The 16,917-nt window shown below is 42.0% G+C and overlaps 1 protein-coding gene across 1 annotated transcript; it reads right to left on the bottom strand.

Moving 5' to 3' along the window:
• Positions 1-1,169: 1,169 nt before the first annotated feature.
• Positions 1,170-9,008, bottom strand: CDK1 (cyclin dependent kinase 1). Its single transcript, XM_032191743.1, has 8 exons — positions 8,985-9,008; positions 8,827-8,877; positions 8,204-8,360; positions 6,981-7,104; positions 6,426-6,596; positions 5,806-5,969; positions 5,534-5,675; positions 1,170-2,307 (listed from the first exon to the last, which is right to left on the bottom strand). The coding sequence occupies exons 2-8, from the start codon at positions 8,861-8,863 to the stop codon at positions 2,191-2,193; spliced, it is 912 nt and encodes a 303-aa protein (XP_032047634.1). The 5' UTR covers positions 8,864-8,877; positions 8,985-9,008; the 3' UTR covers positions 1,170-2,190.
• Positions 9,009-16,917: the final 7,909 nt, after the last annotated feature.

Here is a 16,917-nt window from a genome sequence, read left to right as displayed (position 1 = left end):
TTTTAAAACAGTAATGTTTTAGTACTGACATCTTTTTGTTAGGATAGGCCAAAGCATTCACTGTACCACACAAAACTGAGATAGACACCTGTACTTACATGACAGAAATAAGGCTTTGTCAGTATTGCAAACAAAATCTGAGTTTGCCTAAAGTCTTCCTCTCAGCACATAAAGATCTTCAAATCTGTCTACTACAAAGAGACAAATTAAACGTTAAGACCCCAAATAACTGTTTAAAGAGATTAACTTCTGATTCTCAGAGCAGTTGCTGGCTAGAGTGTTTTATCTTCTATAGGTTCCCCCTCATTCTTCTGTTCTGGTGTAACCATTTAGCACCAGCAATGCTATCCCTTAGCCTGGAAGCTCAAATCAAGTTACTACACTCAAAAGCAGACAAATGAGACCCCTAGCGGAATTTGCCTTGCACCCCATCTCTGGTGTTAATAGAAATGAACCAGCCATAGCAATCTTCTTCCCATCTACCTTTGATTAAGAGCTAACTTTCCATAAAAGCAGTTTCAAAAAAAAGCCTCTCCTTTTTGACTTGTCTACTACTAAATGATTCCATTGATGTGACAGCATCCACATACCTCTAGCAGGGAGATTAAGAGCCACCCAGCAGAACAACGCTGATCCCTCAGCTGGTATTTACATCTAACAACACAACTTGTTGACAAAAACTAGGTCTAACACTAATACTTTCAGCTACTCATATAGACAATAATGAACAGCCAAGTGACAGGATGTTATCTCCACTGCTTGCGTTTTAAAGTCATTCCTCAGCATCTGTACGAAAGACTTCCTAGCTTCGCTATTCTTGAAGTCTGTATTATTCCTTTCACATGCCTGATTTAGAAACTTAAACACCTTCATTACTATTCCACACTTTGCTGCAAGCTTTGGCCCTAAGCCAGAAAGTGTAAGAGCTCCATGGTGCTTAGAGCCAATAAAACTTGACAGATGTGAAGTCCTACAACTAGAGGGTACAGCAGCTATAACACCGTAGGTAGAAGCCTGCAGTTGAGTCTATCAACCTGTTTTAATGTAAATAATTTTTAATCTTGTAGTCACAAGAGTTCTTTCCATTGCTTATTTTCTTCTAATCTGGGATTCTGTCCCTATCGATGTACGCAAAAGCCAAGAATAGAGATGGCAATTGGAAATGTAATCACGTACAATCATTTATTAGTATATAGCTTCATGAATTTTGTCTGAAGGTTTTATGATAGTCTCACTTGTATAGTTAAATGCTGGGGAGCTTTAGATTGCTCCTGTTTTAATAATGGAAGAGTCTGTAGACATGTAGCATCTCAAAATTATGATTACAATTCACACAGCAGCCTTGTTAAATCAACATTTACTTGAATATTCCTATATGAAGATATTAGCTTTTCAAGTATAATCCAGAAGGCTCTGCCTTTAATAAGAATCTGATGAGAACTGCATTACTACTAGCAGTTGAGAAGGGTCCCTGTTCATCAGTTACACATTGGTATATAGACACTCTCCCTGTAAAAGTTAAGATCACACACCTTACCTGTTCCATGAGTTAGAACTATGCTAATTCACAAATTAACATGCAACATCTAGGTAAATCCTTGGGCCTTCAGGATTACCGAAAAGTGCACACAGCAAAGATTTTTCCAAATACCTTCAGAAAAGCAAAGCCTAGAATGAGTTTGGCCATCTACTTCGCTTAAGTAGTAATCTGCAATTCTTCCGTTCAAATTATCTCGTTTTAAATGTCATTTGGCACATTCAGCGTAACGTCAGTCCTAAATTTCACTTGTGCATTACAATGACACAGCTTGATCTTCAGAAGAACTATCATATCAAAACCAGAAATTTAATAGTTTTAATTACCTGCTTTCATAGATAAGCAGTACCTTACCAGCACATTCTGAAGACGACTGTTCTTTTGTAGAGCACCTATAGTCTGGAAAGAAGTTGGGAGTCCTTAGCTGGATTTAAACCTTTATTTATAGAAAGTTCACTGCATTAATAGCAGTGATATTTGCACTGTATTTGAACTCAGCACTAATAGGTTAATATTTATATTTAGGTAACACTTAAACTGAAACAAACTAAACAGCCACAGTTTTAGAGCAGACAGACAGACAAAAGTTACAGACAGACTTAATAGTAGAAGTAATCACAATTATTTCACTCTGGTTGATTTAGTCCAAAGGTTTAGAATTTCTTAATCAGATTAGCAGGAAGGGTAGATTTATCCAAGTCATCGAAGTATGGATGGTTCAAGGCCATTTTGCCAGAAATTCTTTTCGCAGGATCATAAATTAACATTTTCTGGAAGAAAAGGAAAAGAAACACTTACTCCCTCATGGAACATATACTCAAATCATGTTAAGTAGATAATTACTTAACCACAGTAATAATCAGGTAACCATAGAGACATATTTTTTCTTGTGTTCCACAATTTCTCAAGGAAGTAGATGTCATTTCCACCTACGAGTCAGAACAGTATTAATACATAACAGAAAGCGAAGAAACATTTATCTTCATATTCAATAACCAAGCCCATGCCTGCAACAGGGGGGTAACATATGCTCTGTACTAAATGTGGAACCAGGCATCAAACAGCAATAATTGTTATTAGCATTAGCTTCTCAACTAAGTTAATAATTTTAGTCTGTTAAAGCCCAAAATGCTTAAATGGGCGTTTAATGCACAAGTGGTCCTACAGTTGTTCTGTTATACTGATATATAAGAAGTTGTTGTGAAATTGCTTCCCTTCAGTTTGGTGCAGCTGTTTACAGTTAAAATACAGTGATTTGTTCAGCTACGAGGTCCACTTAGGACAGAAGTGCACCTGCACACATAAAGCAGGTAGAACTGATTTAAGTTCTAAAACAGTTATAAGACCTGGATTTCTTTTCAGTAAGTTAATTCAGTTAGCTGAAGAACTCAGTAATAAAGTTGATGGGAAAAAATAGTGGATACCATAGCCACTGAAAGAGTCCCAGGACTTCCTAAAAAAGGCAAGAGAGTTGTAGATGCTTCTTTAAACTGCTAGCAAAACAATTTTTATCATGCAGTCACGTCCAAAAGAGGAAAGGTAGGAAGCTACTTCATTTGACTGAGAAGCCATGTGCTTGCATGTAGACAAAGTTAAGCTAGACTGACATGCTGCAGTCTTCCTTCCAAGCCTCATAGGTTACACAGCCCCGAGAGGCCCCCTTAAATTTTCCCAAGCCTGGTAGAAAGCTCCTAAATGCTAAGAACTTATTTAAAAAACGCTCGCAGTCTTTTCCATTTTATTTGTCCTTACTAAAGGAAGATACATTTCAAATTCAAATAATCAGTATTCTACCAGTTGCTTTTCCCTATCTCCATAACTAATTGTGTTGTTGTGTTGTGTTTTTTTTTTTTTCTAAAGTATAAATATTACTCTGCCCTGTAGTCCACCTTGACATTAAATTATCCTTGGACTTAATCTGACAGGGAGCTTGCTGTCCAAGTTGATTTAAACTACAGAATTTGCATTTATGTTCTCAGGGCTTCTGCCAAATGCAGTACAGCTTCTAGATTTAGCTCTGTATCTGCCCACATCTAAGTCAAGCAACACAGTTCCCTATAGCTACGCCCCAGAAGACAAGTATCCTATAGCTAATACTAATACCAAAGGTATCACAAAAAGGGGCAAATTTTGCTAAAAAAAAAAAAAAAAAAAAAAAAAAAAAGAGGGGATGCTCCAATATCAGGACTACAGCACTTAACTGATATTTTAAATGACCATTTCTTTTCTGAGCAATCTGTCTGACAGACCAAAGCTTTTGATGATTGCCATCAATTGCTTAGAAATGCTAGCCACAGAAGTTATTTAACTCATGAATGTCTTCAACTTACAACCTCACTCAAGCTAATGGTCTTAACACAAAAAAAAAAAAATGCAACCCCTTTTCAAAATTAGCTATTTTACTTGTTTCCAACTGCAAGTCTGTAGAAGTGAACGTTTTCATTGATATAACCTGTGCTTGTACTCTAGAATGAGCTATTCATTTTTGTTGCCTTCAAAGCTATGTTCCTGCTTCAGGCTTAAGTATCACAGGAAACTTAAATGGATTCCAGATGCACAATAATGCAACCATGTCACTGTTACCAGGCATTAATGCGAAGCTACATTTTTAATATTAATTTAAGGCAAAACTATAGAAGACTTAACAGAATTTAATATACTTTGAGATTAACAAAGTGTTAACATCACTTGATTAATTCTTTTTTGTCTGTGTCAAATGCCCCAAAATACAATCACAGAAGCAATTTTGTTTCAAACTGATATAATAGTGATACTGTCGATGCATACAGAGGAATTATTTCCAACTTCAGTCAGTCATTTCTGTACAATGCCACTATAAGCTTCAGAGAGTGGTCCAAAACAACTGTGTGTTCAACTAATGTTGTTCAGTTTGCCAGCCTGAACCATGGCTCTGTTCTCACAAAGAACAAGTGAGAAGTTGTAGTCACTTGAGCTTCCTGAGTAACACCACTACAGAATACATAATAAACTTTCTTGTTTCTGACTGCTTAAAACATGAGCCAGCTAACAAGGATAATTGCTGTACAGCATTCCCCTTGTAGCAAGCTAGATCAGATGTTTTGACTTACCTTAAGATGCATAGAACACCCCCACCATATGCAAACCTGGATTGTGCAAATGTAGCTTTAGGAGAGCCAAACAATAAGATAACAAGGTACATTCTTGTACTTAGGTGCATGTAAGCACACCTAAGAAGTGACCTAGATTGCTCTGCAGCATCAGCCCATGAGCTGGAAGAGCAGTAAACAGAAAGGTCTGATTGAAGAACTTGTCAAGTAAAAGTGTGTCTATGGTAGTTTAACTACACGGCCATGAAACTATAAAGTAGCCACAAAATACACCAGTTGAGTTAACCCGTCACAGCTAAAATTTCTAGCTTGATATTGAAAGGCAATTGACACAGACACTACAGACTGATGTGAACTTGGCCTCTGATTTCACAGCTGATCAATAAATCCAGCTGTTTCCATCTCTAGTCAATTAAGACCACCAGGAAAGATGAATGAAGATGAGCCAGTCGCAATCAATACATATGCTACCACCCAGGAAGAATATTTCCAACTCAATGAGCAGTCATGCAACCACATCACAATTACGGCTGGCACCAAGACGGTGACAGCTACAGTTTGGGGGCAGGAGCTTTCACTTAGATCTGATGTTTGTAGAATTTCATCCTCACTTTCAAGTTGAGCCTGCCTTATCGGTATAAAATAAGCTAGGGCAAAACAGCTTAATGAAAAGAAAATTAATTATAGTCTAGTAGTCCTGATCAAGTTTGCTATTATGGAAAAACAAGTCAATTTCACATCAGGTATCAGGTTTAGGAGAATGACTGCCTGTACAACTGCAGGTGGCATTTGAAGATCTCCGTAATCTCCATTCTATCAAGACTGATTAGCATGGCTGCAGATATTCTAGAGTATTTGAAACTACCTGCTCAGTTTTCTCACAAGCTGTTTAAGACAGGCTACTTACAGACAGCAGATCAAGTCCATCTTCATCTAAGTTTTTGACTTGTGTTTCCAGGCCGCCAGGTTTCCATTTGGGGAACGTGTTCTTGTAGTCTTGCAGGGATTCCACATCAGGCCATACTTCATTGTTGGGTGTCCCTAAAGCTCTGTGCAAGCAGAAGCAAAATACTGATCAGTCTAGTCTGGAAACTGCGTGCACTGTTATGATTTTATTAAGTGCACAGCACTCTTGTGCAATACAGCACAAAAGCAAGGGAAAGGTCCAGCCTGACATACCTGAAGATTCTGAAGAGCTGGTCAATCTCTGAGTCCCCATGGAAAAGTGGCTTTTTAGTTGCCAGCTCAGCAAATATGGTACCTATGCTCCATATGTCTACGGGAGTAGAGTAACGAGCAGATCCTAGCAATACCTCTGGAGACCTGTACCACAGGGTCACTACCTGTTGAACAAGGACATTTTTATTTTTTGTTTAGATGTTATAGAATTGGGTCCTCTAATCGACTATAAGCACAATGACTCATTATTAAGGAGCATTCACAGTTTTTTTTAGTTAAAATAATTGCCAGTGCAATGTTTCAGTGAAAATGTTTGTAAGTGATGTTTGAAGCAAATAAGGGTAACAAACCCTATAAAAACAGCTCCCTAAAATCCAGAAAGAGCCGGAAGCATACGCAGCCACTCTGGCCCATCTGATTCACTGTCAAAGTACCAGTGGAATTCTTAAGATACATTTCAGAGTAAAACACAGTCAGAGAGCTGTAAAGCCATCAGGTAAAACATAATAGTCAGTTTATAACAACTGTAAGAGCTCCACAATTCTATTTTCAGCTGTTTCAGTCATAACCAGGAGGCTAGTAAGCATTGTCCAAATCACCAAAAGGATGTTCCAACTTACTTCATGAGTGTATACCCGCACTGGAATTCCAAAGGCTCGAGCTAATCCGAAGTCTGCCAGTTTAATCACTCCCTTGTCATCTATTAGAAGATTCTGAGGCTTTAGGTCTCTGTGCAGAACTCGTCTTGAATGGCAGAAGACAATACCTTGCAAGATTTGATACAGGTAACTCTGTAGACAGGATGAAGTGGGAGAGAAAAAAAAAAAAGGAAACACAATAACCTTCACTGCAAGTTCATGGTTCTGCAACATCAAGCTGCTTCCTTTTGTCAGGTCTCCCCACAGGAATAGGAAAGAGATCCAAAGCATTGCAGATACTGAGTTAATATCAATCTTAAAACCACAAAAATTAAGTGTTTATTTTACTTTAAGCCAGTTTAATTCCATAATTGAAAGAATGAAGCTGCATTTGAGAACAGAATTCTTTTTAAAAGATTCTATTACCCACACCTGCTTCTTTAACCTTTCATTCCTCCTCAAGGAGTTAAGAATCAAGCTTATAGCTTTGTAGGTCCATCTTCTTTAACTTATATATTAAATAATTATCCTCATTACCTTAACACGTGAACGATCCAAATACTGTCCAGATGGAATAGTATCCAAGTATTTCTTAAGATCCATCGAAAGGAATTCAAAAATGAGGTACAGTCTTGAATCCTGCATAAGAACATCCTGAAGACTGAAAATTGAGTGAACAGTCAACTCCATTGCAAAGTGCACGGACTCATTGTTACATTTCCCCTCTCAACAGGGACACAAGCTGACATTCCTAGGTTCCTCGTATGAAAATCTTACAAAGCTTTCAGTCTTCAAATATTAACAGACTTAGCGAGTTGCACTGTTGTTTGGAAAAATCAAGTACATCTGAAACATTGTCAAACAGCCTACATGTTTCCTCTTAAACTTATGTTCCCTCATGCCTCATGGGAAGACTAAGGAAAAAAAATGCAGTTTCTTTTTAAAAAGATGTGGGGTTTTCGTGTCTAGCTTCCATTCAAAGCTGGCTTACTACAGCAGCACCTGAACTACTAGAAGAGTTTAAGGGCTCTACATTAGAATGGGAACCTACTAGGTGCAGCAGGATTTGTGCAGGTTTAAGTGCACCTCCTCCACCCTTAGTAGGTTATAAGAGTTCCTAGATGCATGTATACGTATATTGAGACACTACCCGGCTGGAATGTGGGGTTTCAAGTCACATTAAATCTAAGGTATTTTGCTGCATTAAAGAGCAGGTAAATCTTATGTGGGGAATACAATAGCTGTGACCAATTCTTCAAATCAGGTAGCCACTGATGGAAACTTCAGGCGTACTTCAGATGTGCCTGCTACGTCAGTGTGATAATACAACGCCTAAAGCTCTGCTACAAAACAGCAGGGAAGTGATTGATAACAGAGGCTCATGTAAGGACACCAAGGTCAGATGATTTGTTCCAAGATGGCAAACACCCTTCTGAGACTGGCTAAAGAAATAGCTTTAAACAGTTTTCATGAAGTACGCTGTCCTCATTCAAACAATAACCATTCTGAAGATAATTAACATAAATTACAAAAGTCAATGAAGATTTGATCAATTCTTAGAGTGGAAAGGGGCAGCAGAAGAAAGTCTTAATTAAAAACTGGCATAAACACAGAATTTGGTACTATAGTATAATACAGTGTCTGCTTCACAGCAAATAGACAAATAGACTAACTCTCACTTCATGGGAACGGTGGAAAAATTATTTCTTATCTGAAGAGAGCCTTGCAAAGAATTTAGCTAAATACCAGCATACACATACCAGACTATATTGGGATGTTGCAGCTCTTTTAATAAGGAAATTTCTCGGATAGCAGTACTTGGCACACCTTCCTCCTCATTTTCTAGACGTATTTTCTTCATTGCAACCACTTGGCCTGTGATTTTGTGCCGACCTTTATACACCACGCCATAGGTACCTGAAAAAACAAGCAGTGAAATACATGTAGGAAATCCCAGTTTCAGGTGCAGATAAAACAGCGCAAATAAGAATTGATAATATAGGCAAGAGTCCCTGCAACCAAGTATTTTTTGCTCAGTTATTCAGCTTGATTACAAGCTATTACTTTGCTTTTGTATTGTAACCATGTAATAGGTGTTTACTTGAAGCAAGCCGCGCACAAACAGCATTATTCCTCAGATAAGCACGAATTCCTCAGATAAGCTCAAACCGGCTGCTTGCAGGAAGATTCACAGCAAGGCTTCAGTTACGAAGCACCTTGCAGGCACTTAGCCTGTGTTTTACAGTTCATTTAGAGGCTTCTCGGAGCAACGCACCGCAAACTCGAGCACAGATAGGGCTGAGGCGTTAAACAGAGCCTGACTGCTGCGTTTAACGAGGCTTGCAGCGACCAGGAGGCTGCAGCACGCGGCTCCCGCACCCACCTTCCCCGATCTTCTCGATCTTGGTGTAATCGTCCATCGCCGCGCCCGGGCCTGCAGCGGGAGACAAAAGGGAACGCGCGTCAGGGCCGGGCCTGGCGGGGGGCAGCGAGGGGGGCCCCGGCCGTTGCCCAGCGCCGCTACCGCGGCCCCGCGCCCACCTGAGGAGCCGCCGCCGCCGCCGCCGGGTCCCGCCGCGCTTCCTCCGCCTGGCGCGCGGCGGGCGCTGCGCATTCGAAATGGCCGCCGCTGCCCGCCGCCAATGGCGCGGCGCCGGGGCGATTCAAAGCGGCCAATCAGCGCCCGCCGCCGCCGCGGCGCCAAAGCCCTCCCGAAAGGCGGCTTTTACCGCTGCGGGGAATCGGCGCGGCCGGGCGCCTCAAACGCGCCGCGCGCACGGCGTCCGCGTGGTTCGCGGCCGGCATGGCGGCGCGGGCGGGCGGTTTTGCCCCCTCAGCAGTGTCCGGGGGACGGTGCCTGGGGTGCGGGGGGGGCCCCGGACGGCAGCAAAGCGGGGCGGCACCCCCTGCAAACCCAGCAAAGCAAGGCCACACGCTTCTAAAAGCATAAGTAAAAGCCACCTGGGAACGAGGTGGTTCCAAACGTTGCAAAATTGTGTGACTTCAATGTAAAATAGCTTCGGAAAGCAAATGTGTTTCTGTCTTCCTAGGTCTATCCCTACAGGACAATTTGACTTTGCTGACCCGCTCCGGCCCCTGTTTTTCAGCTACACTGACAGTACTGGGCTAACACTCCTCTGGAAACATACAGTCTCTGCAGTAGCGAGGCGTAAGCACTGTTCCACATTAAATTAACTGGTTTTAGTTACTTTTTTTGCGATGGTTAATGAAATCCTTGAAAGACAGCTGACCTCAAAAAACAACAACAACAAAAACAACAACTATGCATCTTCTCCTGTGAAAGCATATCTTTCAGACAGTGATTCCAGCAGGCAGAAGTGTTTACTGTGCGCTTCCTTCTCTTCTTCCCTAGCCCATGGCTAGGCAAGATGCAAAAAGCAAGATGCAAAAGCAAGATGTAGCTCATTCAACTCCTCCCCCTCCAATGTCCATAAGTTTCAGGGATAAAAATCCTTCACCTTCCTCTCCCTCCCAGGGAATTTTTGCTGCTGAGAAGCACACATGCTCTCTGGTTTCTGCTTACCCTGTAGTTTGTGTTCCCAGCACTTGCTGGAGATTTACCTGCATAGAACAAAGCTCTCATCTCTGGGAAGTCCCAGGCAGAGGAACAGCCTCACAGCTTGTAGGAAATGAGTCCAACATGCTCTGCATTGCACAGCCGCAGAGAAACTCCCCTATGTGCGTAACAAACCCAACACATCAGCACAGACTGACTGCACAGCTCAGACAAAGTGTATGTGACATGTCCCTCAGGCCTGACTTTGTGCACAGCCAGCCGTGGGACGGGGCTGCTTTGTATATCCAACACAAGACACAGCTGCTGCTGCTACCGATTCAGCTGGACTAATCCTGGCCCAGAAACCTTAGGAAGGTGGCCAAAGTCCACCTTTTCTTTCAGATAAAGAGAAAACGTATCTGGGAAATCCTAGACATATGGTAACCTCAGTTAACTTTATTGTGTTTTTTTTTTATCAGTGTCATAAAAACTTAATACGATAAAATGTTATATTAAAATACATAGTTACTTATATAGAAATTCTGTCTGAAAGTACTAAATATGCTGAGCTAAAATTTTATTAAAAGTAGCATTTTTGCTTCCATTTTTAACCAACTTTAAAAAGTCATACGTTTCTCAGTCACGTTCATACAGTCATTTCTGGTAGACTTGTAACGTTTACTCTGAGTACTCAATGAATTTTCAGACTCAGAAAATGTTCCTTTTTCCATATATTCCATTTTTTCATTAATTTAGAGTGGTCAAGACTAGGAAACACCAGAAGGAAGGCTGCTGTAAGGAGAAAAGCTATCTTTTAAATAGCAATACCAGCCTTCAGAGTTGCTCCTCGTGGCAGACAGCTGCCACCCACAACCTTGTGTCTTTTTTTCTCCTCAGATGGTGCCCAGGATTACAAGTTTGGGCTTTTCTGATACCTTTGTATGACATGCTTAAGGAAAAAGGGAAAAAAAAAAAAAAAGAAAAAAGGAAAAGCCAAGGGTGTGAATGGCTTTGAGATCAGTATCAGCCTGATTGCTGTTGCACTCAAAGCCCTGCATAGCTGCCCCTGCCTTATCTGTTCTTGTGATACTGCCTCAATGCATAAATTGTGCTGGTTTAATCACAAGTTAATCAGCTCAGGGAAATTATTTTGCTGTGTTCTCCACATTCAGTGAGCTAGCAGCTGTGCACCAACACCTCACAGCAGCACGCATGGACAATGCCATTGTGGGGGATGATTTCTTTCAGAGACAGAGGAGGTTGCTTTGCCCTTACCATATGCTAAGAGTGCTTAGTGGCTGTGGCAGTATTGACCCAAAGCAGCTTACACCAATTTCAGCTTGACCGTCCCTCAGCCCAGCACACCACGTAGCTTTGCTTCCAGTGACACAGGTGCTACGTGCTCCACAGCCACACTCTGTACTCACTTGCTTTCCGTATAAAAGTTCTAGATAGCTCCTAACAAGGCAAAGTAAATTAGTGCTGTGACAGGTCTATACTTAAATTTGCCAAATATCAGTTTGACAGTTCTGCTTACCTTGTGTTTTCCTCCCTCCCTCTGTTGTCTGGTTATCTTTAGGATGGAAAAGATCTCCTTTCTGACTGGATAGCGCTTATCTCATTTTGATTATTTCTTTGGACATGACATAATACTGCTACACAGTGATACTGCTTGATACAAATGCGTACAACTGATACAACTACATTTGTATTTGCTTTTGTGTTTGAAGAGATTTACTGTTCTATTCGAAGGAGTAGTACCGAGCCTGGTGAGTCATGAGTGGACACAAGTACATTCTGGAATTTGTAAGCGTTCCCTGGGATTCCCATTTAAAGCAAAACATGGAATGAAAAGCAAAACTGAGGAAAAACACAAAGACATCTAGTTCTGCCTCGACAATATAATATCAACGTTTTATTTACATAAATGGGCAAAGGGCACATGTACTGAAACCTCTTCTGCATTCAAAACTTCTACTTGCTTGAACTGAAATGCCGTTTGTGCAAGGAAGATAGGATCAGACAATGCCAATCTCAGATTATGGTATTACAGTTGTATTCATGGCTAAGAAACCAATGTAATACTCTGAACAACTCCTAGTCTGAGCAGAGGGCAGCTGTGAGAGTCAGTATAGTCTTGTCTTTCATATAGTAGTTATATTCTCCTCAGCAAGAACATTATTGTAAAGAAGAGAGTGTATTCTGTCTTTTACATAATGATGGGATTAAAAAAAAAAAGTGGACTTATTTGTGAATAATAATTAGCGTATCTAAAATAAATTGTGTTCACTGTAGTCAAAAGCACATAAACACAGACTTTGACTGACTTCTTTTAACATTCATTAAAAAGAAGATTATTTTGTTAGTATAACAAAGCAAAAGTAAAGTAGGAGTTACTTAGTAGCATTTAGGAAAGCAAGAAAATATTAGAGGGGTGATACCTCTCTAACACATAGCTTAGATGATTAATTTAGCCCATTAAAAGTCTCTTGTTTTGCAGGACAATTCCCACTATTAAGAAACACGGAGAACAACTCTGTTGCTCATATCCTGTGTTAACATTTTGACAAAAATAAAAAATAAAAAGTCCTTCCAAGTAATGATTGAAAATAGAGCAAAAGCACAGAAGCAACTAAGAAAAAAAAAATACTATCTCCTTAAAGCATGAATATAAATATTTAAAATTAATTTGAAGTACTTGAACAGGTTCAAATGAACTTCAATATAATTTTTATAGCATGGTACATAGCATACACTAAAATACTTTACCTAAAGGGTTGCTGTGATTGCAATAATGGAAATATCAAAACAACACATCCACCTCAAATAATGAAGTTGTATATAGAAAGATATTTCAGTTCGGTGCTTATTCATATGTTTGTGTTTTCTAGGAGAAAACCTTAGCTGTATTTGAAGTCACTGAAGTTTTGTCTTGAGCTTTTACAAAACCATGCATTAACTTCCGTCGTGGATAGTGGGCGTGCAGCTAACACTGAGAAGGTAAATCAGCATAGCACATCTGGATGTAATGGGATCAATAAGTATAATGTTCATGGCACAGAAAGAAGAGTGAGGAGTTTAGAAAAGCTCCTGAAAACAAGTGTGCAGAGAGCACAGCGCGTGAGGAGTTTGTGGGAACGAACAAAAGAATGCAAAGTACCTGATCAGTGCATTGAGGTTAGGCTCCAGAAGCTAAAACATGCACAATCCCTGGATGTAAATTTTAATACATTATGTCAGTCCTGGCTTGGCCAAGTTCTTATCCCATAGTAGGGAATGCTTCACCACCACCAAAACTCTTCCTTTAGAGTGGAAATGTAGCTGGGTGGATACAAACCTCTAGAGTAATACCTACAAATATCCAACTTAGATTTTGTTTTAATAAGTTTAATTAGAAGAGAAAGATGAACAGGGTATATGTACCAAGCCAAAGAAAACAAAAAAAAAAAAAAGCTTTTTTTTCTTTAAAACCTTTGGGCAAAAATCCAGGAAGCTACTAAAGCCATTGGCAAGATTCCCATTAGCTTCAGATGGGAAAAACTTTCACTCCTAAGGCATCTGAGATACAAACTGGAAAAAAAAAAAAAAAAAAAAAAAAAAAAAAAAAAAAAAAAGCTACTTCTTGGTTTTACGCTTCACATAGCTTACAAGCCAAGAAGAAAAATAGCAAAATCTAATAAATTGCTTTTTAATGGGGGTTGAAAGCTCTAGTTAGAGTTACATACCTAGAATTCAATTCCCAATCCCTACTTACATGAGCAGTCCCCTATGTCTTTAGAGAGACCGTTTTTATGAGGCAAATGAGAAGAGCTCGTTAACAGAATACTTCAGCTGAAAAACTAAATCTGAGTCCCCTCTCTCTTAAGCCTCATCCACATGTGAGGCCCTGTCAATATCACTACAGCCATATGACTATCAGCAATCTTGCTCAGCTGGAGACAATTACACCAGCTAAGAATCTGTTTATTGCTATAGCTGTTTGATTTCAACAAATAATACTCCTTTTCCTAATTACTGCAGACTCAGCTTTTTTTCTGCATTCCTTATCTCTTTATCCTTGTTCGTTTTGTGACAACCACCTGCTACTGTGCTGTATCAGATCAAATACACTCCCATAGCATATTTAAATTCCAAACCTCAGTCAGGAAAGTCTGACCTGAAACCTCTCCTGAAGTAAGGGAAGTTAACATTTTTTGGCACTGCAGGTATCATTCTAGCTGCCAAAAAGGAGGCATATTCTTCCAGATGAGAGTGTGGTTGAGACAAGTGAGGTATGTAAGCCTGTGGAAATGAACGTGAGATTTACATACGCACATAACATTTGGACTTGTTTAAAAACTCTTCCTCCTATCAATTGTGTGAGTTGACTTACAGGACATTCTTCACATACAGTAAAAAAAAAAGAAAAAAAAATGCATTTTAAGGTGCTATTTTAACATCTGCAAATTCTATTTAAACTTAAAATTTTCCTTTCTAAAGGGTGAAGGAAGGTAGTATGCAGTGACAGCATAACATGTGAGGCCCTATAAAAACAGCGTATGGTCCAGCCACAGAGCTGCTACTTGCTGCTGCCCATGACCATGCCTCTGCTTCATGCTCTTTTAGCCAACATGTATGTTGCTTTCTTTTTTTCCTTCTCTCCTCTGCTTCCCATTTCCCTGCGTGGGCTGAGGAAATGAGTCACATCCGAAATAAGAGGGAGAAAGACGTTCTGGGGAAAAACTCTTGTTCTCCAGAAAAAGAAGTCCTGCTGATAGGGTTTTTGTGAAACTGATAGAAATTGACAGCAATTTTTAGATCTCAGTGGCTATCCCAGGTTGGGTTGTAAGTAGAGATTGATGAATTAGCATGCTTGCAAAGTTATGCTGTGCCCTGTGAAAGTGCAGCCCTATCAGTCAGCAATCAAGAATTAACTCCTTCACACTGGGCACAGCTAAGGTCTCTGTTTAAATACTTGTTTTTTGCCTCTGAATATAAATTAAAGAAGTATATATCTGGTGATAGTGACAAGCAATCAACTGCACAGTACCTCAAAGATACGTAAACACCTTTAGTCAGTTTATACATCCGTGTGCTCATTCGGTAAATTGCACCTGCAACGCGATGGTCCTTGATAGCAGAAAGTGATTTTATTAAGCAATATTTCTGGGTAAGTTAGTGCTTAATAACATTTGTTGTGTTTAACTGTTGTTAATTCTTAAATTATTTTCTAACGGAAAGATGAAAATAGATTGGTGCACCACAACAGACTTCTGAGAAGTAAAAACAGTAAGGAAATGGCATAGTCATTAAAGTTGCAATTGAAATAATTTGAATAGGTTGCGATGCAATCAATTTTAATGTGATCAATTAAAATACTTTAATAGGCATTTAAAAAGCACAAGTGCTAGGAACAGCTACAAACACAACTGCGCTGCTGGTTTGATCAATGCCACTCGTGTGTGAGGGCTGCCCAGCCTTCAGCTCTGCTGGGGTGCTGGGATCCAGGTGTATGGCACAGCTTCAGGTGCCTTGTGGCTGAGTTCCAGCTTATCGCTGCCAGTAGAAGCAGCCCCCGATCACCTTCAAGGCGTGAGGTGGGCTCGGGGAGCTTTCCCCCTGTGAGAGTTTGGGGCTGTATCGTAAGGGGTGCAGCAAAACCGCGCTGCTCGTCGTAGAAAACGGACCGCCGCCGCTTCACTCCGATAAGCAGTTCGTTAACGCTAAGCCAGACGGTTTAGTTTCTGCGGGTTTTATCATTATTTTCATATTTTAACAGGCTCGAGCCGCACTCCCCGCAGGACGTCCCGCGGGCGGGCAGCGGGCAGCAGCCCCCGGGCTCCCCTCAGCGAGGCCGCGGATCGCAGGTGAGGCGCGGGCGGCTGGAGGGGGAGCCCCCGGCCCCTCACAAGGGGACCCCCCGGGGACCGTCCCGATCCCGGTGCCCCCGGGAGCCACTGGCGCCCGCCCCCGCCGCGGGAGGAGAGGCCCCGCCGGGCCCGGCTCCACCTGAGGGGGCGGCGAGGGGCGGGAGGGCCGGGCCGGGCCGGCTCTGCCCCCGCCGGGCGAGGCGAGGTGAGGAGAGGCGAGGAGGGGAGAGGCGAGGAGCAACATGGCCTCCGCCGGACGGGGCGGCCCGGACCAGGTGAGCGCGCTGCCCCCGCCGCTTCCCCAGGCTCCGGGCTCCCCCCGCTCCTCCTCCTCCTCCTCCTCCTCCTCCTCACGGCCGCGCGGGCGGCGGTTGCTGTGGCGGGCCGCGGCCGTTAACGGTCACCGCCCGTGAGGGGCGGCGAGGCCGGCGCTGAGGGGTCGGGGGGAGCCGTCGGGCTGCCCTGAAGCGGCACCGCCACCGCTCTGACGAAGTAAAGGGAGAGCAAGCGTTGTCCTTTGCCCCACGGGGCTGCTTAAGCCAAGCTGGCGTCTGTGGGGTCGCTAAATCCCGAGACCCCCGTCTGAAGGACGCAGGTCCCCGTGAACATGAAGACACTACACCTCAGAGTTGTCAACTTTTCTTTTTTTTAGTCTCTTTAACCAGCTGGCACAGTGCGGTCTCTCATGTGTTCCCAAAGCGGGCAGCTTCCAGACTTACTCTGACAGGTTTGCAAGTGAGGCGGCATGGAAGCACTGAGCTCTCACAGAAGGCGTCTGCCCTCGCCCTACACACCGTGTGTGCTACCTCTTGCCCTTGGAGCAGTCTCACAGTTCCTGGGAAGCCTCAGCTTTTTTTTGTCCTTCGGGATCTGATCCTTTCCCACCGCTACAGGCAGCAGTTTATCCACTGGTTTGAGAATGGTCAGGCCCTACACGCCTCGTGTGTGCTTCTGCCTGTTGGGCTTTTTTCCTTCCCTGAGACACGGGTTTGTAGGATGCTTGGGTCCTGAGGCAATAGTGGCGGTATTTTTAGTGAGCTGCTTAGAAGAATTTTTTTTTTTTTTTTATCATAAATCTCTGAGGTCCTAGATGATATCTGTGGGAATT

The sequence above is a fragment of the Aythya fuligula genome, chromosome 7 (assembly GCF_009819795.1).
Source record: "Aythya fuligula isolate bAytFul2 chromosome 7, bAytFul2.pri, whole genome shotgun sequence".
NCBI lineage: Eukaryota > Metazoa > Chordata > Aves > Anseriformes > Anatidae > Aythya > Aythya fuligula.
The sequence above is the reverse complement of the archived record's forward strand: the minus strand, read 5'-3'. Positions and strand labels throughout refer to the sequence as shown.